This window comes from Chroicocephalus ridibundus, chromosome 16 (genome assembly GCF_963924245.1).
Source record: "Chroicocephalus ridibundus chromosome 16, bChrRid1.1, whole genome shotgun sequence".
NCBI lineage: Eukaryota > Metazoa > Chordata > Aves > Charadriiformes > Laridae > Chroicocephalus > Chroicocephalus ridibundus.
In genome coordinates, this window is record NC_086299.1 from 9,322,721 (window position 1) to 9,347,040 (window position 24,320).

At 47.0% G+C, this 24,320-nt stretch overlaps 1 protein-coding gene across 8 annotated transcripts in view; it reads right to left on the reverse strand.

Annotated features, from left to right (window-relative positions):
- PAX7 (paired box 7) overlaps window positions 1-24,320 on the reverse strand; it is a 104,022-nt gene that overhangs the window by 23,135 nt on the left and 56,567 nt on the right. For all 8 annotated transcript variants that reach the window (XM_063354048.1, XM_063354044.1, XM_063354046.1 and 5 more), the window contains exons 6-7: window positions 17,096-17,261; window positions 16,302-16,501 (exon numbers count right to left, since the gene is read on the reverse strand). In XM_063354048.1, the coding sequence (XP_063210118.1) occupies window positions 16,302-16,501; window positions 17,096-17,261 (366 nt within the window). The remainder of the gene's footprint in view (window positions 1-16,301; window positions 16,502-17,095; window positions 17,262-24,320) is intronic.

Below are 24,320 nucleotides of genomic sequence, written 5' to 3' on the forward strand. Positions count from 1 at the left end.
AAGTTAAGCACATTATTTTAGCCCAATTCTCTTCCACTCGGTCAATTTATCTCTCTGTGCCCTCAGTTTAGCTCCCAGCCCTACGAGTTCGGGTCTAATTGCGAGCCACAGGGCTCTGCTAACCATCTTGCTTACAGTGATGCTTACTCCCAAATGAAGCTGGTGTGTGCCCGGCCCCACCGCCAAAAGATGCCGTGCTCTCACACCGACACAGCTTATCAGCCACTCCCTAATCGGCATCACTCTGGGGCCAAACTACCAGACCAAAGCAAATAAAAAAGTAAAATCAAATAACCTGCCGCTGATAGGAGTGAGATGTTCCTACTGAACCACAGCCCTGTGTAAGGGAGAAAAGCTTTGAGGCCTTTCCTTTGGGCTAATGAAATTCACGACAACACCCCACACTGCACTGAGCAACAAACACAGCTCCATTATTTGGAAAACAAATATGTTCTTTAGAGCTTCCTGGTTGTCAAACACCTTTTTGTTTAGCTCAACAACTAATCCACTTATCGGAGGATAAAGCTGCCAGTGAATCACCAGTATGATAAAAGCATGCACAAAATTAGCAAAAATTTGCCTATGGCTCCTGCACATTCAACAAACACCAGCTAAGAGAAAAATGATTCTTTTTTTTTTTTTTTTTTTAATAACTGAGATCCCCAGGAGAGATTCTGTCAGATAGCGGCTTTTATTTTGCTTGCAGTTTTTTTCTCCCTCTCTCGCTCTCTTCCCATATAACCCAAGCACTGAGGCTGGGAGATGCTGGGAGCTGATATGAAATCCACGGAAATTGGCAGTATTTGAATAAGCAAGAGATGCAGCCGGGCAAAATTTTAATAAGTTGGGAGGTTTTTAAGTACAAAAAAAAATAGTGCTCAAGCATTGGCTGCTTCCCTAGGACCTCAGCACTGGATGCTTTGCTGCTCATGAGGCTTTAACACCTCTAGGATGCCGGATTTGTCCTTCCCTGCTCTTCGTTGTATTTTGTAGCCCTTTGTGATTTTAGCCTCTCCGCATTCCTGCACGGCGGATCCATGTTAACCCTCCCTGTTACGTGGATGGGGAAAGCACTGCAGACAAAAGTCAGTAGTTCGCCAGGGCTGGGCAACCCTGAGTTAGCACACAAACATTAAACCACCTTCCCTCTCTTGAGTTCTTCCACTGAAACCTTCGGCAGGACCTTGCAGAGCATTACGTGGGTAAATGGGATTTACCCACTCTCTGAAATTCACTCAGCTACATCAACCTTGGGAATTTCTCCAGCGTGGATGTGTGCAGAGATGTTCTGGTGAGAACATGGCAGGGGCGTTAGAACTAGATGATCTTTAAGGTCCCTTCTAACCCAAACGATTCTATGATTCTATGATTTCCAGCATTTCTGGACAGAGTTATAAACCCACATGCGTGAAAGATGGAATGAGAGAGAGAAAGAGGGAAAGAGAACTCCTCCGACTTGGAGTCTAGCAAAAGACTTGTTCCAATAAAGACAAAATAAATATCTCCGTAGTCTGTGGTGTCAACAAAGAGTGATTCAGCTTTTCTGAGGTCTGACTCATTTTCTGAAGATCCCTGTCTCTCTGCACTCATCTTATAGAGCGTGTAAGATGACTGAGCCCTTGATGGAAGTGTGTTAGTTAAAAGGAATGAATTTGAGTGATATTCTCTCGTTGTTACCTTTAAATGACGACAGTCTGAAAGGGAGAATCACCACATCTTGACTCTGCTGCCTCCAAGATTACTGAAATCGTGCTACCATAGCTCTTAGCAGTCAGGAACCAACACAAGCCGCCAGACTTTGCACCACACAGAGCTCACAAACCTCATCAGAGCCCACCTCCAGAGGCTCAAGTCAGCTCAGATAATGAGGATGCTCCCTTGATCCCAAATCCTTATTTTCCTGGATGATATCAACCTCAGCTGGACATTTGCATCACTGTAGATTAGCAAGAAGACGCGGTTAGTTCAGAACTGCACCACAGCAGCCAAGCTAGGGGAACCGGGGTCTTTGGCTTTGAAGGTTTCTGGCTGTACTTTCTAAGCACACATCTTTACTTGAAAGTACTGTCAGCGCGACGAGTGCTGGAGGTGAAGATCTGCAACTGTTCCAGCCCACAGTCCCATTGCAAGAGCCTGAATGGAGAGAGCCTAATGCATTCCAATATTCTCCTCTTTTCCCCCCGCAACCTTGCCTAGGTTTGATCGGGACCACAGCACATGATGACGGGAGCATTTAGGGGAGCTGGGAATTAATCAAGAGGCACCCACCTGTCAGGCTGGTATCTGGAACTAAACAGAAACACTTGCTAGTGCTTGACCTCTCGCCCTCCAGACAAGCCTGCGGCTCTTGAGTGGTTTGAGAAACCCTCTTGCAGGGACCGCAGCTCTGAGACCCCGGGTGAAATAAAGCAAGGGGAGAAGGCAGAGAGAGACACGGGAGCTGGGTTACGAGCGCTGGGGGAAGGAGGAAGAGGCCATAGATGGTGGGGTTGATGGGGGGACTGGCAATCTTCTGGTGCAATGACGTGGACGCAATGGGAAAAACCAGAGCACACAATGGGTTGGCCAACAGGCCAAGAGCAAGAGCTGTCTGAGGCTCAGTGCTGTAGGTAAAAGAAGCTGGATAGTAAAAGACACTGGAGATACTTAGAGTCAAATATCCCCATGACTTTCTATATATCCCCTGGATGGGGTTTGTGTTGGGTGAGATATATTTGATACATCAGTGCGTGCTGATTAGCAGTCCAGCACATGTTTCAGTGTTAAATCATCCTTTCTTGTAGTTAATGGAGGCCAAAACTCTGTGCTGACGACCGTTCAAACAGTGAAACCTAAGGCAATGCTAACTCTGCTAAACAGCAGAAGAAAGCCCTGCATGCATGCCAAAGGATTTTGAAATACCAATCTTAAGGTACAGGATTAAGATCTTAATTTTTAAAGAGATGTGGGGCATTTGCTCTTTAAAATGCATGAACAGATTCTAAGCTGATGTGAAAACGGCTTGGCCACTCTGGTAGCATTGACCTCAGACCCAGATGATGTGATCAGAAAGATGCCACCCTAGTTCTGACTTTCAGATTTTCAGTTTTAGGACTTCTGGGCTGTCTGTGTAAACACCTGTGAGAAGGGAAAGGACAAATTCTTCCTGAAAACCAGCCCTCTCTACCTACGGCAATACTGAAGAGAAGAGAGAACAGTACAGAGCAAGATCTAAGCCGACAGCGCAAAGGGGCTGGGACATCCTACGCCAGCAGCAGCATCCCATAAGTTCCCATAATTTAAAAAGTGCAAGTCAGTTTGCCAGTCCGAAAGGCTCTGATGTTTCCAACAGGGATCTGTTACACCTGCTTCCTCCTCATCTGAAATAAAACCCCCTCCTTTCCTTGGCAGCAGAAGTCACTCAAGCATTGAAGTTACTGAGAGCCTTAAGTCTTGCCTATGAGAAACCTAAATAATTGAGGTTCAGTTCCACCAATGTCCCCTGGATCTATATGGGGGAGTCTATACTAGAAACCCGCTGGAGCTGTAACATAGACCCTAAAATTCTTTGCGTGAAAGATGCCACTTTATAGTTGGACATAGAAATGAGGTGGGGAAAGGGGAACGGACATTCATGGGAGCTAGGCAGAGACTGAGAGCTAAGGAAGCAGCTCAGAGTCAGGAATTTATTCGCTTTCTGAGTTATAATGAGCCTTTGGCCCAGTGATGGGAGCAGAAGGACAGAAGTGGATGCTACAGAAACCAAGAAAACATTTTCTGCAACTCGTCCCTGCTTTTTTTTCTCCATTGCTCCAAGCAGCGATGACTAAAAGCTCCAGGGAGAGCTCAAAGCTTCTGGTGTTGTACAGAAACGTGCATTCCCTTGGGCTAAAAACCTGGAGCTACAGATTCTGCAGCGAACGATGCTTTTATGGAGTTTCATATGTAGGCAAGATCAGGAAAGAGCACGGTTTCAGCCAAGGATGCAAAAATGTCTGGGACACAGCAAGTAGCTAAGCTGAACGCCCTAGGAATGCCAGTCCTATCTGGAGCTGAAACCACCTTGCTGCCTGGGAGAACAGAAAGCACCGTGAAACCACGCCACAGACTAAGAAGGAGCAAATTCCTTTAGAAGCAGGCAGAACCGTGTCCCTTTTTCACTGCAATACCAGTGACCACCTCCAGCCCAGCTCTCCCGCATCACTGACCTGCTCTCACTGCTGCTGCTCATTTTTAGGGACCTCCGTGCACCCCTCGACACACAGTTCCCAGGCAACCTGGGCATCGCCGCCTCCTCGCTGCAGCACATGAGTCCCACAGGAGGAGTTGGTGCCCAGCCAGGGTGGCTCCTGCCCCGTCTGCTGGGCCGGAGCAGGGCACGGAGATGCTATTAGCAGCACGCGTGGCCCAGAGCTTCATTAGAGCTGGCAGACCCATGCTCCTGACAGAGCTGCTGAATCCGGTGTTGGCTTTTAGGGTCGGGGAGACCCCATGTGGCTCCTAATTCGGGGCTGGATTTGTGCTCAGCTGCGCACTTTAATCGCTAATTAAAGGTTTGCCATCATCCTCCAGCAGCTGTTAGTGTCCTACAGGTCGATCCCCAAGCAACACTCTGCTGAGCCAGAGACACCGATTGGAAAGTTCATTGGATGGGCAGCATCCAACCCCCCCCCCAATCCACCCCGGTATTTATTTCCTCATCAGAAAAGGGCTACAACATCAGACAATGCTCTGCTTTGCACCACCTCTTCTTCTCCCCTCCTTGCAGTCAGCCCCCAAATATTTCTTGCGTTTCCCCTCTCGTTCATTCTTTTTTCTTTCTTTTCTTCCCCTTTTTTTTTTTGAATGAAAAAATGTTATTTTGTGCCTCCTGAGCCTTGCCGGCTGGGCTCGGCGTCTGTATCAGCTGGAGGAGCTTATGAGCCTCGTCTCCTCGGATTTAGACTGAAATTTTGATTTTCTGCCGCGCTCAGATAATGTGGAAATCCTGTTCCCCGATATTTACTGTTTATCAGCGCAGCACAGCGCAGTTCTGGGGGGAAGGGAATCTCTCCCTCCGTGTGTCCTCCCTCGCTCCCCTCCACCCCCCATCCTGCATGCTAATGGAGTTTGACTTCGGAGCAGACGCTACAACAATAGCCTAATTACGGCGAGCGGAGGGGAAGAGGAACTCCCTGGCAAAGAGGCTCTGCGTCACTGGGACAAACTCTGATCCCTGTCCTCATCATCGTCCTGCTAGGGATCACTAAGCCACCTACCCCTCTCTAGGCCCGCTCCTAAGCCAAGCTTTGTCACCTCAGGCAGACCCCAAGTCCCCTCCAGCTTTACCAACTTGAGGATGGGGAAGCGCAGGAGCAGAGTGAGCCAAGCCACGTCTGCTTTCCCCCAGCTCCTCCCCTGGATTAAGTGGTCCTGTCTCGTGTGTCCAAGCCAGGTTGCCCTCAGCATCATGGTCTGTGAGGCCACCTCCCTCTCCCTTTCACAGAATCAAAGAATCACAGAATGGTAGGGGTTAGAAGCGACCTTCAGAGATCATCTAGTCCAACGTCCCTGCCAAAGCAGGGTCACCTAGAGCAGGCTGGACAGGAACGCATCCAGTCGAGTTTTGAGTATCTCCAGAGAAGGAGACTCTACAACCTCTCTGGGCAGCCTGTGCCAGTGCTCTGGCACCCTCAAAGGGTGACAACGCATCGCGTTTATCCTGGAGGGAGCCCATGTGTTTGGGGACCCCCTGACAGCTCAGCTGCAAGCACAGTCCCCTTCCAAGGCGTGTATCCTGCTCCCCCGTGTGCCAACACGCACGCCAAGTCCTGCACCCTCCAGTGAGGATTAGTGTTGCTGAGCCCTTGCAAACTCATTCCTGCAAGCAACCCGGAGGCGAGAAGGGAAAGGGGGAGACACTTCCCTGCGTAAGTGACATGAACTAGGCAAGGGAAAATAAAACAATAATAAAAAATCTGGGGCTCAGCAGCAGGGGAACAGCTCTAAGGACCACTTAAGTGGCCAGCGGTGCATAATGCCTCGCTATTAATGAGGCCTGCTGCCGATCCCTAAAAGGATTGGTTATTGTCAGATAACGTACGGGGCTTTCTCTCTCCCCCCAGCCCCTTGCGGGGACAGCAGGCATTTCCCTGTGGTTGGGATTGAGCTGAATAATGTCCCGGCCACCTGCAAATGCGCTGGGCTTTCTCTGTAACTGCATAATTAGAGGCAGCATTGGGGTAAGGCGGCAGGGTAACGCAGCATGTAGAAAGGAGGGAAAGAAAAATGGGAAAATGAGGGGGTTTTTATTTAAAAAAAAAAAAAGAAAAAAAGAGGGGGAAAGGAATGGAAAGGGAGACAGGAAACATGATAAAGCTCAGCCAGGCGCGCTCTGCTCGGCTGTTCTCTGTGCAGCTTGGCTGTTGGCTGGCTCTTCTGGTTTAAAGTGACTCCGCTTCTTATGGAAACGGAGAGGCGGTATTAAAAAAAAAAAAAAAAAACCAAGACACAGAGAGCTTCCTTATCTCATGGAGACAGTTGTCAGGAATCACTTTGACTGAGTCGTTTTGTCTCCATGCTTTTTTTCGCTGTCAAGCAGGCCTCAGGACATGGATCAAAGGAGAGGCGCCGAGCGCTCGCTGAAACTTCTGATCCCTTCTCGGTACAGACGCGCGAGTGGCAGACAGCTCTCCTCCACATCAAATGGAAGGAGAGAGGAGAGGGAGGAAGAAGGGAAGGGAGAGGGGGAAGAAAAGCTGGGAGAGAGACAGAGAGAGAGGAAGCTGTGAGGGGCTCTCTCTGCCGCTCTGGATCTCAGAGGAAAGACAACAGCAGCTTTCCCTCTTCCCCACTCCCTTTCAGGAGCATCCCCTCACCACTGTCCCTCCAAAACAGCAGCCAGAGGGAGGTGTGGGGCATGCAGCAGCACAGATATTTTCCCCAAACTAACAAGTGAGCTCCCCACAGGGCCTGTCTCAACCCAGGCTTGGCCCCATGCATCGGTGGGTCCCATACCCAGCTTTGCACTGAAGCAAGAGTCACGGTGAGAGCTCCCAGCAGCATGGGCCGCTCGAACATCCCTGTTCCAGTGCTGCACTGGCTTGGTGGGTGAATTCCTACCCCAAAACAACCCCCTCGGTGTCAGCCTTGCCTCTTTCCCTTCAATCTCTTAAGCCAGTCCCTGTGATTTTCCTATATCAGCTCACCACCCTTTCCCCTATGTGGCTCATGATTCCGTTTCAGGTACTTATTCCCTGAAATAAGATCCCCCTCATCTCCAAACTGGATAGGCTTAAGGGCTGACTCCAGCTTACCGCGGCGAGCTAAGACCCTCTGCACCTTTGATCAATTTTCTACTCACACCCCCCAGACCCTGCTTGCATTTCTGATCTTCAGCCCCCGCTGTAAATTGATCCCGTGCACGCCTGTCTGATGGAGGCAAGAGGCAGCATCTTGCAGCAGGAGGCCTTGCTGCGCCCGTGCCATCTTCCCTCGCGGCCACCGCTCTGCGAGCTGGAAACCCCCACGTTGCTTGTCCCCCACAACCTGATAGCCCCCCATTACTGATCTGTTGCATATGCAGCTGTATCTCCTCTCCTTTGCACTTTCCATGCTCCCCTTACACTACAGAAGCCCCCGCACAGCCCTGTGACCCCAAACTGCTAAAGCACGTATTGCACGGCCATATACTGCTCCCCCCTCCACACACGGTACATCAAGAAAGCCAGCAAGACAAACGCTCTGCGAGCTGACACAATACCCAAACTCCCTTCCACCTCTCACAAAAGACCAGCACAGTATCCCTTTAGGGGACATCTCCCCCATATCATCCCCATATCAACCCCTCCTGAAGCTTCGGGGCCTACCAGCTCTTCTGAGCAGCCCTCCAGGATGCTCCAGAGATGGATACAGCCCCCCGCCAAGTCCTCCCTGTCCTCTCAGCCCCATACGTCCTGCTTTGCAGCCTTTGCCCCAAGATGCTGCAACCCGTCCGTCAATGATCCCAGCAGCTGGCTGGCTTTGGGATGGGAGCGAATGCAAGCTTCTGGCGTCATTAGCACACGTAGGTGGTGAAGCGAACAGAAGATAAAGCATACTGCATAAAGATCCCTTTCAAAATGCATCCATCAGCTCTGGGAAAGCTGGAGGTCACGGCATTTTCCCCTAACGTGGAACTATGTGAGCAACGCACAATCCTACATCCATCTTCAGCGTAGTGTTTCCTGAGCTGGGGCAGGCTTGAGGCTCTCAAGGAGAGCGATGGACCTGCGTATACCTGCCATACGCTCTCCCACCTCCTCTCCTAGCACAGTATCTCTGCTCTTCTGTCGCACCCACTGAAGTTAATACACTTTCCACAACCCCTCTTTGTGGAAAAAAAGAAGGGGGCAGGTTGGGGTTAGCGCCTGATCCATTGTGAAGTACGTTGCTGTAGATTTTTCCTACCATAGATGGCTTTTCACAGCCAGGGCACAGCTGGAGCACAGCTGTTATGCTGTTGCTAGATTTTAACAGGCACACACAAAGCATGGGCACACACCGGTGTGCACACACAGAATGCGCACGCAGGACATCGATGCCCTTGTGCATACAGGCGTGCAAGAGCACGCGTGCATGCCCCTGCCTCTGAATCCTAATTATTCCTTTTATTGCATTCCTCCCTTTTAAGCTTCCCCTCTATCTCGCATCCCTCATTCCAGGGCTGCCTTTCCCCGCTGCGGTCCCTTGATTCCTCTCGCAGCTCAGCACCAGCTCCCCAGTCCCTCGGTTATTGCAGCTCTTCGAGCCACGCGGTGAAACACTCGCCTCTGAATGCCAGAGGTCGCTCCGAAATGCCTGTCGCCAGGCTGGATGCTGTATTAATTGCTAATCTCTCATTTTCTCTATCTGCCCTGCCTGCCTTGTCTCGAGTTCCCTTATTAATCATAAAGCAGGGCAAATCCTGCATTTGAATTCTCCAAGTCTGTGTTTGCCAGCCAAGTCCTTCTTACCCTCCCTGGTGTGGAGAAGAGACAGGACCCAGAGGAGAGGTGTTTCAGACTGTTTCACCAGACCTGTCTGGATTTCAGCAGGAATTACAGCCCCTGCAACGCCTGTTCCACCCACCCGGCTCCAGCTTTGCTCCCACCACCCCATAAGCAGGTAGTGAGGTCTGGGTGGGAAGGGATATTTAAAGATTTTGGGTACAGATTTCCGTGTCTTAGCCCTGTGTGCCTTAATACGTGCTCCCTGCTCTGACATCTGGGGACTTATCAGACACTTTCACACCTCCCTGCATTTCTTCTTCCTGCTGTCACTGGTCTTGTCATTCTCCTTAGGTTTTTTCTCCTGTTTTCTTCTCCTGTTTTCTCCTTATTCCCCTTTCTCCCCAATTTATCTACTTCTGATACTTTACAAATAGTGCAGTGCCACAGGGGCTGATCCTGCACCCACCAGAGGTAATGACAAAGCTCCTATCGCATTCAAGGCTCAGGAACCAACTGCTCTGAAATCCTTCCATGTTTCTAATATTTTAATATCTAGTAAAACACACAGAGAACGATGTCTAGAGTGGAAATCACATAGGAATAAACACAACCAGTGCCACCCAGAGTTAGGGTTCAGGCGATAAGATGCTGCCTTATTTGTTTGAAATCAGTTTCCAATAGGACCTGAGCATCCAAATCAATCGAGGAAAGTTATGAAACCTGAAGATTGACGGAAAGCGTTTTAACCCCTCAGACACGAATTTCCGCCTTCCCACCCTACTCCTTCACTCGCAGAAACAGTCATTAGGAATCAGGCAAATAAATACGTATCCATTTTCACACGAGAAAAATGTTCCATTCTCCCCTTTTCCCGTTGCTGGCAGCAGAGGCGTCTAATTGACAAGAGCAGATGGGCTTTGTTTGGTTAAATAAAAAAAAAAAAAAAAAAAGAAAGTAAGAAACTTTAATGGAAAAACTACCAGCTTTCCTGGGACACATAGGTTAAAAGTTTAGAGAGATGGAGCTGCATTTGACACCAAGCAAGGGAAAACGCCAACGCAGTCTCAGCAGAGCCAGTTTCTCCCAGAGAGAAACCTGGAGCTCCCATTCCCCTTGGAAAAAAAAAAAAATAAAAAAAAGGACACGGATTTTAGCACGTGTTCACCTCCTCCTCCAAAAATCCTGCGTGCAATCTGCCGCAAGGTCGTGGGGAGGCTGGAGACCGCTCGCTGAGAAAGAAATAGGGTGCGAGGAATAATTGAGACTCAGAAAAGGGACAGCAGCCACTTTCTGAAGGGCAGATACTTCGTTTGAGGGAATCACGGTCCTCTAGAGAGATGGGGCTGCAGGGGGAATGCGGAGGAGACAGTGTGGGGGGAAAAGGACAGAGACCACAAGGAAAAAAAACGGGAGTGGAAAAGGAGGTTAGGAGAAAGGGGAAGGAGTGATGGAAAAAGGAGGTAGAGGAACCCAGGAGGCAAGGTTAAAAAAACACGCTCGTGTGGGGTGGCATCCAAGAGCGGCAGAGGTTAAAGAATATTAGAAGAACATGTTCCTACACCAAGATAAGCCAGAGAAATGAATCCTTATCCGTCCAAAACCAACCCTTTAAAATTCGAGCGAGAGAAGGGTCTCCTTTCAGGGAAACGGGGAATCCTTAATGCTTCCTCCCTCAGCAACTGTAATGCCAGGATGTTCCCAATCTGCTTTGAGGGATGGAAAGATTAAGAATAATAAAAAAATTGCAATAAAATATGTGTGAACGAGGGGGTAATTGTGGACAAATGCAGCATTCAAATTCATTTTTCAGCTCTTTTACACACCATTTCAATCTTATTTTCTGCTTGTTAATGAGATCTTGTTGGTTGGGGTGGGCACGGCTGCCCAGTATCGCTTGGGTAATTGCACATAATTTTCTCTCTACTAGTGATTTGCATCAGATTTTTTTTTTCTAATTCTTTGCTATTTAAACCCCCTCCTCCCTTTCCCCCTCCCCCCCCAAATCTCACCCTCTCCTCCCCCTTTTTCTTCCCCTCCCCTTCTCCTGGCCCAGCAAGACTCATTTTGAATGCTTATTATAGGCACAGTGTCTCCGACAAAAAAAAAAAAAAAAAGGGGAAAAAAAAAGAAAAAAAAGAAAAAAAAGGAACCAGACAGAAGGGATCCGTGTCACTGAAGGAAGGAGCGCTGTCTCACTGGAGCCAGACACTATGATGCCTGCTCCCCTCTCGCCAGCTAACATTGTATGCTTCCCAATTGCCAGGTTTCCCAAAAAAAAAAAAAAAAAAAAAGGGCTCAGCTGGCTCTTCTCACACTTCTGCCAGGATCAGTGTGCTCCTGACAGGGATTCAGATGATCTCTAATCCCACCCCAGTGAGGCTGAGGAAAATGTTAGCCTGGATGGTGGAAGAGACTGGAGCCCTGGGATGATGTCAGGGAAAACAAAACTGTGCTACGGTTGTGCAGACTGAGAAGATCCCTGACTCTGGAGTGTAAATTTGTGGGCAGAGCCTGACCTGTGTCTCAAGTGTCCCTCCAGGAACGCTATCAAGAAATGGTGATAAACCAGAAATTGTAAAATCTGCCTCCAACCTTCAGATACTGCCATTACACTGGGAATGAATTTGCTCATGGAGCAAAAAAGCCACCAAAATCCCTGAGAAAATTAAAGCAATAAATATGAGATGATGAACAAGTTTCTCTTGGCTCTATGTATTTCTGGAATTGTCTTAATCTCTGGGTGATCCTGTGGGTTTGTTAAAAGATTCAAAGGTCTCAGAAATAACATGTTATGAAAGTATAGGAAGCGCCTGACTTAACTATACCTTAATACGTTCTCCAGCTAGACAGGGGCCATCTGCATCAAACTAATGATCTTTTGCTTTTAACAACCCCTTGCAAGACCTCAACCATGCTACAGTGAACGGTCAGACAGATTTAAGATACAGGCCTGGATCTAAAAGGGCAGCAGGAATTTTAGGAGGCGAAGCAGTGGACAAAATCCTCCTAAAAAACATGAAGACATTTTAAAAGGCAGAAGGGATGTGCTAGAGATGAAAGCAGCGCAGAATACAATACGACCCTACTGCTTTGCTGTTTGAAAAGCACTCAGAGAATTTCCCGTCATCGCAAACGGCAGAGGCGCAGTCAAATGTCTCACTTTTCTCTTTATGTTGACTTGTAATGTGCTGCTTAATTCACCTAATTTCCTCCCACCTCAGCTCGCACTGCAGCGTACACACTTCTGGATGGACTGTCGGATGCTGATCAGGACACAACTGGACTTAATACTGAGTTGACCGTTACATCGAGCTATTTCTCTCAGTTCTTACCCCAGCCACACTCCGGGACAGTACTCAGCTAGCACAGGTCTGAACTTCAAAACAGATGGATGCAAAGCTTGTTCTTGATGCCAATGTGAAGCATGACCTGGCTAAGGCTGTCTTGGTGCCTGGCCTTGTTCTAGCTGAGGTTGATAGGTATTCTCAAATAAATGGGAAATGATTCCTCTGTGGGACAAAAATGAGTTGGAAATATTTACGGTGTATCTGAAATCCCACCCGCCCACGCACACACGTGGTTTACAACCCACTCATGAGAAATGATGAGACTGAAGCTCCAGGGCCAGAAATCACACTCAGTATGACTGCTAACTGGTTACTCACTCTTCATATTTAACTTTGCTTTGGGTCTCTATATCTTTGCTAAGTTTTGGCACAGGCATTAATGCCAGCTCGGAGGCAGTTAGGAGCCACTGAGTCAGCCCAGCTGAATCTGTGACAGCTGCTGCTGACCCACGCGACCTCTGGGGAGCGACGGGGACCTCACTGCTTGCACGTTCTGCCTCCCCAGTACTGAGCTACTCTCTGATAATCCGTGCCTGCTGCAGCCACTCCGTGCATCCTGGCAGATGCAAGGTGACTCATCTGGCTGCAGCTGGCCAGCCTGTGAAGTTTGCTTTCTCCAACAGGCAACACTCAGAGCAAGATCTCTCTCCTACCAAGGGTGTCCCAGCACGAAACCATCTCAGATCACTCCTTGGGTTACCCTGAGGACTCTCACTAAGGTCTAGGAAGGAGTATGACATGAGAGAGACCATGCTAGGTGGTGGTTTAATCATGTGGGACCATCCTTTGCACAACCAAGCTGGTGCTCTCATAGGAAGCGTCACAAAAAACATCATCATGGGATGAAGTAGCTGAAGACAAACATTCCCAGCTGACCTCTCACTCCGCAGGTCTGGAATAGAGGCAGAACGGCCCTTACACTGGGAAAACTGCATGGGAAATGCTTTAGAGATCCAGCAGCAGAGCCCTACAGGCACAAGGCTTTGTGTGTGCTACAGGCTGGAAAACCAGCAAAAACGTGCCCATTTCCCATGTGAAGTCTGGGTAAAACTTCCAGCAGTGCCTGCTCCTTCTGTCAGGAGGGGGAGGACTAAAATGCGTGTGTGCGTGGGGGGACCAAGCCCGCAGAGGCCAAACGTAATCCCCTTTTCTCTGTTGTGAGAATGGAAATGCCATGCTTCTCCTCTAGAATTTCAGCTGCCAGCACCGAGCCCGTCTGGTGGATTCTGGCCGGGACACCCAATCCCGGGGTAACTGGATAGCGTGCCGAGTGGCAGCAAATGCTGGGAGCTCTCGGCCAGGCTGGCCCCCACCTCCTTGTCTAAACTGCAAAGAAATCTCCCTCCTGCTGCTGCTAAGGGATGAAACCAGAGAACTGTCTGTTTGCAGCTCAGACAAATTGCCATCATTTTAAATTCCCAATTTTTTTTTTCCTATCTCCTGAACTCCCTTCTTCCCTGTAGTTGATATTTACCCCTGCAGAGAGCAACCAGATACCACAGACAGCTGGACAGGAGGATGAGAGGGCTGAGGTGCAATGAGTTTTACCTGTAATGCCGTGGAATAGCTGAATTACACACAAATAATTTACGCAGTGTCCTATATTGAGACATCACAAAGCTTCTACCCACCCTGCCACGTAAAAGAGGACGCTTCTACGAGTTCCCATTTATGCTGTTAGGAGTATTTCTTGCATCCTTCCACTAGGAACAGCAGAGAGCTTAGAAAGCCACGAAGGTAGCAAGATAAGTAAATATAAAGCAGTCATAAAATAACCTGGGTTAGCCTTTCTATGCACAAAAGAAATAGAAGAATTTATATGCTGATAGCTTGGCCCTCACATGATTAAAAGCATTAGGAAAATGGGAATCTCCCATTCTTGGGGGTGCAAAGCTCTCTTTTCTTCAGGAGTGCCAGATAATGTATCCTCTCTTTCCCATACAAAGGGCTTATTGGCTCAGGACTCTATCTTCCCCTAGCCTGAGCCTGGGGGCAGGGTAATTTGGGATAGGGATAAGCATAGAAAAAGCGTTGGTCTGGTCATTTCAATGAGCCTCTGATTTAGTGAGCAGGACTAGTAAGTAGATGATGAAGCTACAGAAATGGAAATTGCATGATGGACTTGTATATGTCTAGTGCTCGTGCAGCTTATCACGTGGATCTCATCCTTAACTTATTCTATGGTGCTAAATTGCACTTGTGATAATCTGAATTAATCACGTGCCCTGGACCATCTAACCTGCAGTCTGCCTTTGAATTCCATATTACATGCTCATCTCCCAAGCCCAGTGCTATTAGAAATCCCTTGTCAGAAAAATGTCTCCCTATTTCCCCCACAAATTACACTATTTGAGGCAAGATTCAGCCTCATGCCAGTCACACTTCTACATTTTCTATCTTATGACCATTCAAAGCTAGAAGTGAGATTTTTATACCATTTCAGAGAAGCTGCAAAATTTCCTTCTTTCCATTGACACTCAATGTTTGTTTTCACACTCGAGAGATCACAAGCTATTGGACCTTAAAATCTATATACCTCTCTGATGTCCCTGCTTATTGGACTCCTCTCTAAACAGTTGTAGCCTTTTCATTTCAGATGCCTACCTAATTTCTCCTTGTAGTTTCAAATTATTTTGCACTTCCTGTCTTAAATAGTGTTACTGGCCACTCTGAAACAACCGCTGCAGTGCACTTCATACGTCTCTGTATTTCACAAGTGATTGAGAGCAAACGTAAAACATATTTGGTACCCCTCCGGGATGGCAGGCACCACATGAATACAAGTCCTTGCAAGTTAATTTTCACCATACAGTATGTGCCTTGCTCCACTTAAAAGTAAATATGCAGTTGGAAGACAGATTACATCAAGTAAATCAAAGAGAAGGTCAAAGGCTCTATCTAATGAGGTGGCAGAAAATTAGAATTCTTATCCGAGGACAGTGGTAGAGAGGGTGGGCCGTATTCTCAGGTGGCGTACATCCTGGCATCTCCACTGACTTCAGCAGAGTCCACCAGCTGAGGACAGAACTCTACTCCCATAGCACAAACACATAGCTCAAGCTTTGCTTTCTCTAGACCCGCTAACGAGGGAGACTTTAACCTCTCTGCACTGCTGAGGCTTGTTCCTCTGTCACATGCAGCACTGAAAAGCCACCCACACGACTGGCAGCAAACCTGGGACAGGGCCCTTTGGAAGGCAGCTGGGCTGAGGCTTGGAGCACAGATCCCAGAGTCAGGTCGTGGGTGCTCTATTCTGAGCTCAAGCAGGGATTTTGAAATCAAGGGTGTATTACATGGGGAGGCCACGGCTGTTGCTCGGTAAACTTAAAACACACACACTCCATTCTTTTACACAGATGCGTATGAAATGTATCTTTCGTTCTTTAAAGCTTACCTACGCCTCTTATTCTGACCTTGTGGAAAGTGTTTGCAGAATTGTTTACGTGACAATTAGTTTCTCAAAACTAAATCCCAGATCTACATCCCTGTGTTTTAATGAAGGCTCAGATCCATGGCACTTCCATAAATAAGGGCTTTCTACATTCAGCCAGACTTGGACCAGCTGGCTTCAGGTAATCTCTAAATCAGTTGCCCACAAATCACGGTTTATTTCTAAAGAGAGCCTGCAAAAAGTAACTAAAAAAGTCAAGCATGCTGTCATTAGGCTAAAATCCACAACTGAAGGGCCCACACCTGCACTGGAATATTTTTTGAGGGCTGAGAAGACACGGACGCTGTGTCTTCTGATGCTCTAGGTCCTGGTGTTTCCGATTACAGTGTGCTAACCCGAATATGGGAACTAACAGGACACAAATGCTCTGGCGGTACAGTGCTGAGTTCAGGATAGAGATACTGACGATAAACGAATTAACTAATTGCTTTAACTAGGCTGCCTCCAAGACAATAACAATAACTGCCTTGTTAACCATAATACACTGTGCTAGCCTGAAGCTTGCCCTGCTCTCAGAGGATCTGGACCAGCCAAATACTCTCAGCCAAAGAATGAGAATGGAAGCGGGTCACATACCTGTGGAGAGAGGCCATTGCTAACAGGATTCATGTGGTTGGCAGGAGCTGCAGCATTCATGAAACTGTCCGAGTAGCTGGAGAAGCTGTGTCGGGCCCCGTAGGCAGAGCCGGTGTCAGCAGCGGCGGCCGCAGCGAGCCCTCCCTGGTGCATGGTGGATGGCGGCAGGGGCTGGGGTCTGTGTACAGTGCTTCCCCCGTCTGTGGAGAGAGCGTTCAGAGGTAAACAGTCACGGGGTGTTACAGTTGGAACGGTGCAAAGCATGGATTGATGGTTTGGCTATCCTGATCTCAGTTTCTGGGTCCCACCATCTCTGTTCTCCGTAAGTGTATCATGTGACTGTTTATGCACAGTACAAAATAGGCAAACCTGGGATGAAATATCTGTATTTTCTCTTAGTTTTCTCTCAGACCAAAGCCGTAAATTCCTTTGTAAAGGCCAAGGACAAAGCCAAATGGAATTAGCAATACTCCTTCCACTGAACCCCAGTATGGAGTTTTATCCAGAACAAAGGATCACCTATGTGATACTCGCTTTATACTGACGTGCTCACTGTTGCAAAGCTGAACAGAAGAACTACAGTCATGAGACACATTGACACAGCAGAAAGAACCAAGAGACAGAAGAGAAAACTGTGGAGTTTCCATTGAGGAAAAACCTGGTCTTCCCAACTAAAGGAAAACCACCTATGTATTACAAGAGCCTTAGCAGGATGTCATGAATCAGAAAGGGAAAGAACAATGGGATGACGTAGGGCAAGAGAAGAGGAGCAGCGCAGGTGAACGGGTGCTCACCTTGGGAAATGGTGGTTGTTGGGTAGGTGGAGTCCGGAAGCTGGTACGGGGGGAGAGTCGGCATTCCTGTCGGCGGGAAGCCGCCTGGCAGCAGATGATTGAATGCTGCAAGTTGGTTTGCTCCCGCCTGTTTGCGCCATCTCGCTCTTCGGTTGCTGAACCACACCTGATGGGGAGAGGAAAGACTGCGTGTGACTCTGAGCTGCTGTCCCATCTCACCTGGGTTGCTGATGGAAACACATCCTGAATTACAGCACTGGCCAAAAATAGGTTCAAGTCGCTGCCTGACACAGACTTTGTGAGTATTTGTCTCCGTTCCTCAGTTTCCTTTCTCCCAGATGACAATACTACTACTGCCCTGTCTCCTGGGTGAAGATACGTGCATTTAAAATTCTTAAAAAGACTACCGCGAGCGTGGGAGGGTGCTATCAGCAGTAGGGTGAGATGAAGAGGAATAATTTAGCTTGTGTATTCCGAGAGAGTCCATACCAAATAGATGCATTGCTACCACCTGGCCATTCTGCCTTGTTATCTGACAACTATGTGAATTATGCTGAAGGATTAAGTACCATAATAGCAACACGGCTGCACTGTTAGGAGGGATAAATAGACAGATTAGCATCATGGTTTCTATGTTAGACAAGCTAAATAGATAGAACCAGACCGGAGGGAATACAGGGTTTTCTTAGCTTCTCTGTACTGCAGCAAATCACTGTTGTCTGTATGCTAAGACATGCTCTCCTTGCAAGAGGCACTGCAGCGTGCACTAGAATTGTACTGCAGCCAATTTAAATGTCTGTGCATTAAAATAAACCCAGTAGTAATGCATGTGCAAAGCTGGGCTCGTGTTTCCTACAGCGCTAGTTTACCTGTAAGACTCAAGGGGAGGTTTTCCTAAATGCATTTGTCTGCCCCAATGTGTTTTATCGTGGGCAATCTCCCTTCTGCATAGTGGAAAGGGCTTCTCAAGCTGTCTCTTGGGCTTGGTTTACTTCATTTAATCAGAGAGGCTCTCAGGCCCGATCCCTGTTTGGGGTTCAGAAGTATGCGGATAAGCTTTCAAGCCAGATGAGAATGCAGCTGCCGGACTTTGTGAGGCCTAAAGGGCTAGAAAACACGATTAAATTTCACAGCAACACGAAAAAATGGAGGAAAAATCAAGAGTGTAAAGCATTCCGGGGGAAAAAAAATCCTCCATCAGGCTTCCAAGCTGCTCAACGTCAGATCAGAAGCTGGGGTTACAAGGGTTTGAGGCGCTGCAGCCCAAACTGTCCCTACATCTTGTGAACCAAAACAAAATTCTATGCCCCAAATATAGCAGAACCTTAGTCCGATGCACTCTGCACTTCAGACATGACCCAAATCTCAAAGTGGGTGTCTTTTCTCTGGCCTTTAAATTGAGTCCCCCGTAAATGGTCACTTGTTAGCGTGCCTTTTTCTTATTGGCACCTGTGGGTATTGTAATTCACTCGGCATGACAAGGCAGCGTGTTTTCATTGCGAGGTGCTTATTTAATGGAGCGTTGGCTCTCCGTCCACGTGCGCTGCTGTGGTGATTGCTGCAAAAACAAGCATACACTGAGCTTCACACACACGTTTCCGTGAGGTTCTCTGGATCACAGTCTACTATTGCTCTTCCTACATGTTACTCATCTTCTACTGCACTGTGGAAACAGTTTGATTAAAACCTGCTAATGAGAGTTGTGTGTGAGCTGCTGCTGATGGCTAGGAAGGACCTAGTCCTGGGCAGTCCTTCACTTCTCGCTGTTTTACATCCACGTACAGCGAGAACAAAAAAAGGCCCGTTTCCTTTGGAAGAGCTGGTCTAAATTAAACTCCCTGAAATGTATAATACAGTGCTGATGTCAGGTCCTTGGCACCAAACGCATCTTTTTACAGACCTGTTCCTACTGCACTGCACTACTGGCTGAAGCAGCATAACCTCTTAGCACCTTCCAAAAGCGTGACAGAAATAGGTCAGCTTACATCCGATCTGCATTGATCAACAAAGTCCATGCAGGTCAGAATCTCTGTGTCCATTTTTGGCACCAAAAGTCGCTAGCAAAATCTAGGGCAGAGTTAAGGAGAGAGAAGTGAATGAACATTAAGGTTTGTAGCACTTTACAACTCTTTTATATAATCCAATTTGCGGCACAGTTTCTAGGAGCAGTGAGCAACACAAATGAATAAATAACCTTTTGTTTGCCCTGGTCATGCAAAGAGGATGGTCCTGTCCTCTTCTCATGCATGCACGTATGTGTAATTCATGCTTTGAATTAGGGATACAGAACTTGACTCCTCCTCTCATATCATTTGCTTCCACTTTGATGGTTAAGGACATAAAAACCGTCTGAATGTTTCTGTTAGCTGAACATAAGGAGATAAATAACTACCTCTCTTCAGAGAAAAAGGCCTAGTCCCAGGCTGGAAGAGCTTCTGCTCCAAAAAAAAAGATCTCAATGCTAAGGATAGCATATAAAATTCAAATACCTGAAGAGAAAACAACCAAACAGCCATGAATCCAGGAATCAAGAGGGAAAGAGAAACTGAACTCCAAGAAAGCAAAAGCCACTCCAGTGATTTCCAACATCTTCCCGACACTGCAAAGGGTGGGAAAGTTCCTTTTTTATAACCAAGAGCCAGATGCTGGCAAATCCACTCAGGATTAGAAGTTCAGAAGAAACATGTGGAGTGAGATGGTCTAGTAGGGGACACATTTCTCCAACAACATCCCCACAAGCACTCAGCTCCCCCATGGTGGTTCGTCACTTGGCTTGGCTAACTTATGATCAAAACACAACTTTGAAAAGATTTGTGTTGTCATGTTACACCACGTGAGGTTATTGTTGTCCATGCACCAACAAGCACATTTGCATCCGTTGTTCAGAATTAAAATTCACACATGCGTGTACGACGCCTCCCGTCTTGCTTCTCCACATCCAGCTAAGGGTGTGTAGTTCCTTTATTTTTTAAAGGAGATGAAAGGATGTTCTGGATCCTTTTACAAGCAGGTAGAGTTGATCAAAAATACCTGTGCACGGGCCATTCTTGGGGTGTCTTGCATACTTGGGTCTACAATGCACGTGAGCTTGTAAAAAAAGGAAAGGTAACTTTCAAGAGAGTGGACTATCGCCAGAGAAAGAAAGTCAGTTGTTAATTATGCTATGGGCTCCTTCTGTAACTTCAAGAAAGCTATTGCTTTTCTGATTTGAAGTCAGTGGAAATATTACTGCATTCAACAAATTTTGGTCCTTATACAACCCATGCATCAGATCGCCACCTCTAAATTGAGGGTAAAACCCACATTTTCTTACATTTTAATTTATTTCAACAATCGGCCATCTGAGAAAGAAGCTCTCTTTAACTGCCAGTAGGCACCATACCCAGCGCAGCAAGATCTCTGTCTTGGCTGGAGCATCATAGCAAAACAAATAATAAACAATAATAATAGTAAATACACGTGCACCAAATGAGATTCACAACTACATGCTTAAACGTAGCGCTTCCTAACAGAGCCTGGCTGGAGAATCCAGCCACAAATACACTGAAATCTTCCACAAAGGAATTGATAGGATTTATCTTCCCGTGCAGAGGAAGGGACATTTCATGGCCCAAACAGGTTGATTCTGCCCCTTATTTATAACCTGCAGAAAAAAAGAGGATACATTCCAGCTAATGACGTTAGCAATTCTTTCCCTTCCCCCGCCTTAAAGGTGGCTCAGGCCTTTATGCTTATAAATCATTTTATTGGTAGTTAAAATATAGAGGCTAGAGCATCTAACTGTAATGCGAGGCGCACTTCAAAGGGAACCTGCTTTCATTTCACAACAGTTAAGGTTTTATCAGCCACTAAAGATTCCCCCTGCCAGAGGATCCTGTTACACCATGTTAAGCCTGGGGTGAAGGCTACGGCTGCTAAAACCAGACCGGTGGGAAGAAGATGAGGAAGAGGAGGAAGTTTTGAAGTTGCTGGTCTACCTATGGAGACGTTGTTCTAGAGGCTGCTGGGGCTGGACCACACGACTAGAGTTTTATGCTGGGACAAACGTAGCCAGCATTTGGGAAAAGGGCTGTGTGAAGAACCCAACAGCAGAAAACCCAGCACATCAGAAACCTACTTTTTCTTAAAAAGACAAGTTCTTTGTGATCATTTGTCTGAGCACAGCAAAGAGATCCTGCGCTGTGTAAATGCGCTGCTTTCCAAGGGTATGGAAGTATAATATAGGCCACTGAAGACAACAGTTTGTACCTGCTAAAGACATCTGGGGCTTTTGTCCTGTGAATTATCTTCCAAAGAAAGTATTAATTAGACAAGAGATGTGTTACAGAAACTGCTCAGCTGAGGGGAAGCAGATAGATACAGGAATGCCCTCATGGAAAGTAACTTAAGATAGGTTCTTCGTGTTCTAGTCATGCCCAGAGCCCAGGTAAGACCAGAGTCCACATGCAGCTTGCTCAGTAAGCGAGTATGCTGCTACAAGGATCCTGACTGCTAGATGTTCATCGCAGAATCACTCAATCTGTTACCTTCACCACCCTCTTCACAGATGGGAGAGGGAGGCACGGCACGACTAAGAAACCCCTCCAATTCATCACTGTCTGCCTTGCAGAACCAGCTGATTTGAGAAGAGCCCATCCTCCCGGCCAGACTGGGTTTGGGGCAAAGGTTAGCACTGGTTCTTATTTAACCTGAACGCCTGCACCCAACCCTGCCAACGGCCGGCCCGAGATGTCCCAGCCACTTGTTCTCAACGAGCAGAGAAGGGCTGCAGAGACAGCTGCCTGCCAGGATGGGGCTGGACTGAATTATCCCCGCAGCCGCTGAGATATGGGTCAGCTCCCACAATTTGTCAGACAAGGAGAGGAAAGGAAGGTCAAAAAGAGCCTCCTGTGGGAAAGAAAGCCTGTTGTGTTCCTGCTCAGCCTAATCAGGACTTGATGTTGGAGAAAGATAGATGGGATAAATGAGCTCGTAAATGGAAACAGGGCTGAAAAAGCCAAGTTGTGCCTTTGCTTTCCAGCAGAATGGAAGAGATGCAACATGTGTTTGCTTTCACAGGCCCAAGAGGTTGCAGAAACCAGGTGGAATAGAATCATATGGACATTTACGGCCCAAGCACACCAAAAAAATTCCACCAAAGTCAGATTAGGTTCCTCCCCAGGTTGCATAGAGGCGACTCTGCCAGATCAGGCCCTCTCCAGGTTCTCCTTTGAACCAGGGCAGATCCCTGCAGTGCCTTGTCCACACTAGTCATAAATGCTGCAAATCCTGGGAAGCCCAGGAGCCTGATGCAGAAGGCTTTTAGCGGGGAACTCCTGCAGCAACAGCGATGAGAGACCGGGGTAGTTACTGCTCCATCCGAATGCCTTGTTTCAGATGGTGCCGAGATTGAAAAGGGCTGAGATGTTACAGGGAGTTGGGATCCTGTAAGTCCTCACAGCAGTTTAATGATGATTGCGCTTCCTCTGCCAGGTGCTGAGGAGGGTGAAAAACAGACATCAGAGACATACGAGCATCACTGAGGCTACTGAGATAATTCTTTACAGAACAAGAAAAAAAGCCCATGTCAGTGCACCGATTTTAGGCACGTAGATTTTTATCTGTGCGTTTAGGGATACGGCCGTATCTAGTGACACTTTGGTTCAGTGCCTAAAACGTTGAGCCTCTGTCACTTGTGGGTGATACGGTTAAGATAAATATTAAACAAGGTTAGTGGAGCAGAACAAATGACTCTTCACAAATGAGATTATCCAATGAATTTAGCCTATATTTCTCCTGGCATACCCCAGTTCCTGAAGGTGTTAGCTATTTATAACAATCTATTGAAGAATTTTAACAGACAGTTCGTGGCATGTGGACTTTTTTGCAAAACAGTTATTTTAAAAACAAACAAACAAACAAACCATTGTTAGCAGGGAAATATTTGATTGTGACATGGATTACTGTACTCTTGCAATATTCTTTCTAATCTTTGAGTGGCTGTCTAATCATGTCTCAAACATTTCCTCAACCAAACGGCCATCTCTACCTTTAAATGATCATCACAGTATGAACATTTTATAACTGCTAACGGATTTCATACTGCAGATGGGGAAGCAGGAGGCAGGAGAAATGGGGCAGGTCTGTCCACTTTCACGCTGAGACATCCTAAGCTCAGGTTTGAACTCACGGCTTCACAGCTCCAAATCCAACCCTGCCCAGTGATGCAGCTTTACCCCTTACTGTAATAAAAGTTAATATTTACAAATAATAAAAAAAAAAGCACTGAATGCAATAGCTATTGGATACTGAATGATTGTTTGCAAATGTTGTGTTTTCCAGCTCTACATTTTACAGACTATGCTTCTCAGTAATTATTTCAGTTGTTAAGGAAATTCTGTTAAAATAAAATAAAATTTAAAATAAAACCTCTGTTTTACTTATCTGTTTATCTCTTTATAAGCCCTATGTCTGAGGATCAATGGGACTTGTGGAAGCTGAAAGACATTAGGATGAGTTCAGTAGTGTATTCTATGAAGTGCTTTCTCTCCACTTGAACACTTGCTTCTTAGAAGCCAAGTCTTAACGGTTTTAGAGTTGCATTTAAACATTTTGGAACAGGCTTTGATGTTCACACCTCACTGAAGTGAATAAGATGTTGGGGAGTAGATTTCCTGCTGCTATTGTTTGGCCAGAGATAGGCTGGGCTTTAACAGCAAAACCAGCAGCACATCAATTCCCACTATCAAATTTATTTTTGCAAAAGAAAAATCTATGAGCTTTTAAAAACAGCTTAAGTGCTACAAGAAGTGCCTCAAAGATTAAAACATCCTGGTGAACCCTCCTCCTGATTATTATAAACATTTTTTACTGTTGACCAAACAGAATCTATTTAATTGTTGTCCCAGTAAAGAGAAAGCCTCCTCAGCTGCAGAGATGAGTACAGGCAAGAGCCATGCATGCTGGCTGCTCGAAGCCACGGCGTCCTTGCTCGCTTTACGGGCACACACCGGCTGGTGGCTCTGCCAGAATCAGAGGTTCAGCATAGGGCATAGCAGCAAAGCGTACGAGGGACATTTTGGTCCGCACTCTCGTTGGACTGGAAATTTTGTAATAAAGGTTCTTCTCATAAAACCTCTGGGAGGCCCTATTTGTTTTTAATACAATGGGACAGACACTCTGCTGCTATAAATCAGTGCAACTTCACTGACTTCCATTTAGACCAGCTGAGTGCGCAGTGTTATAC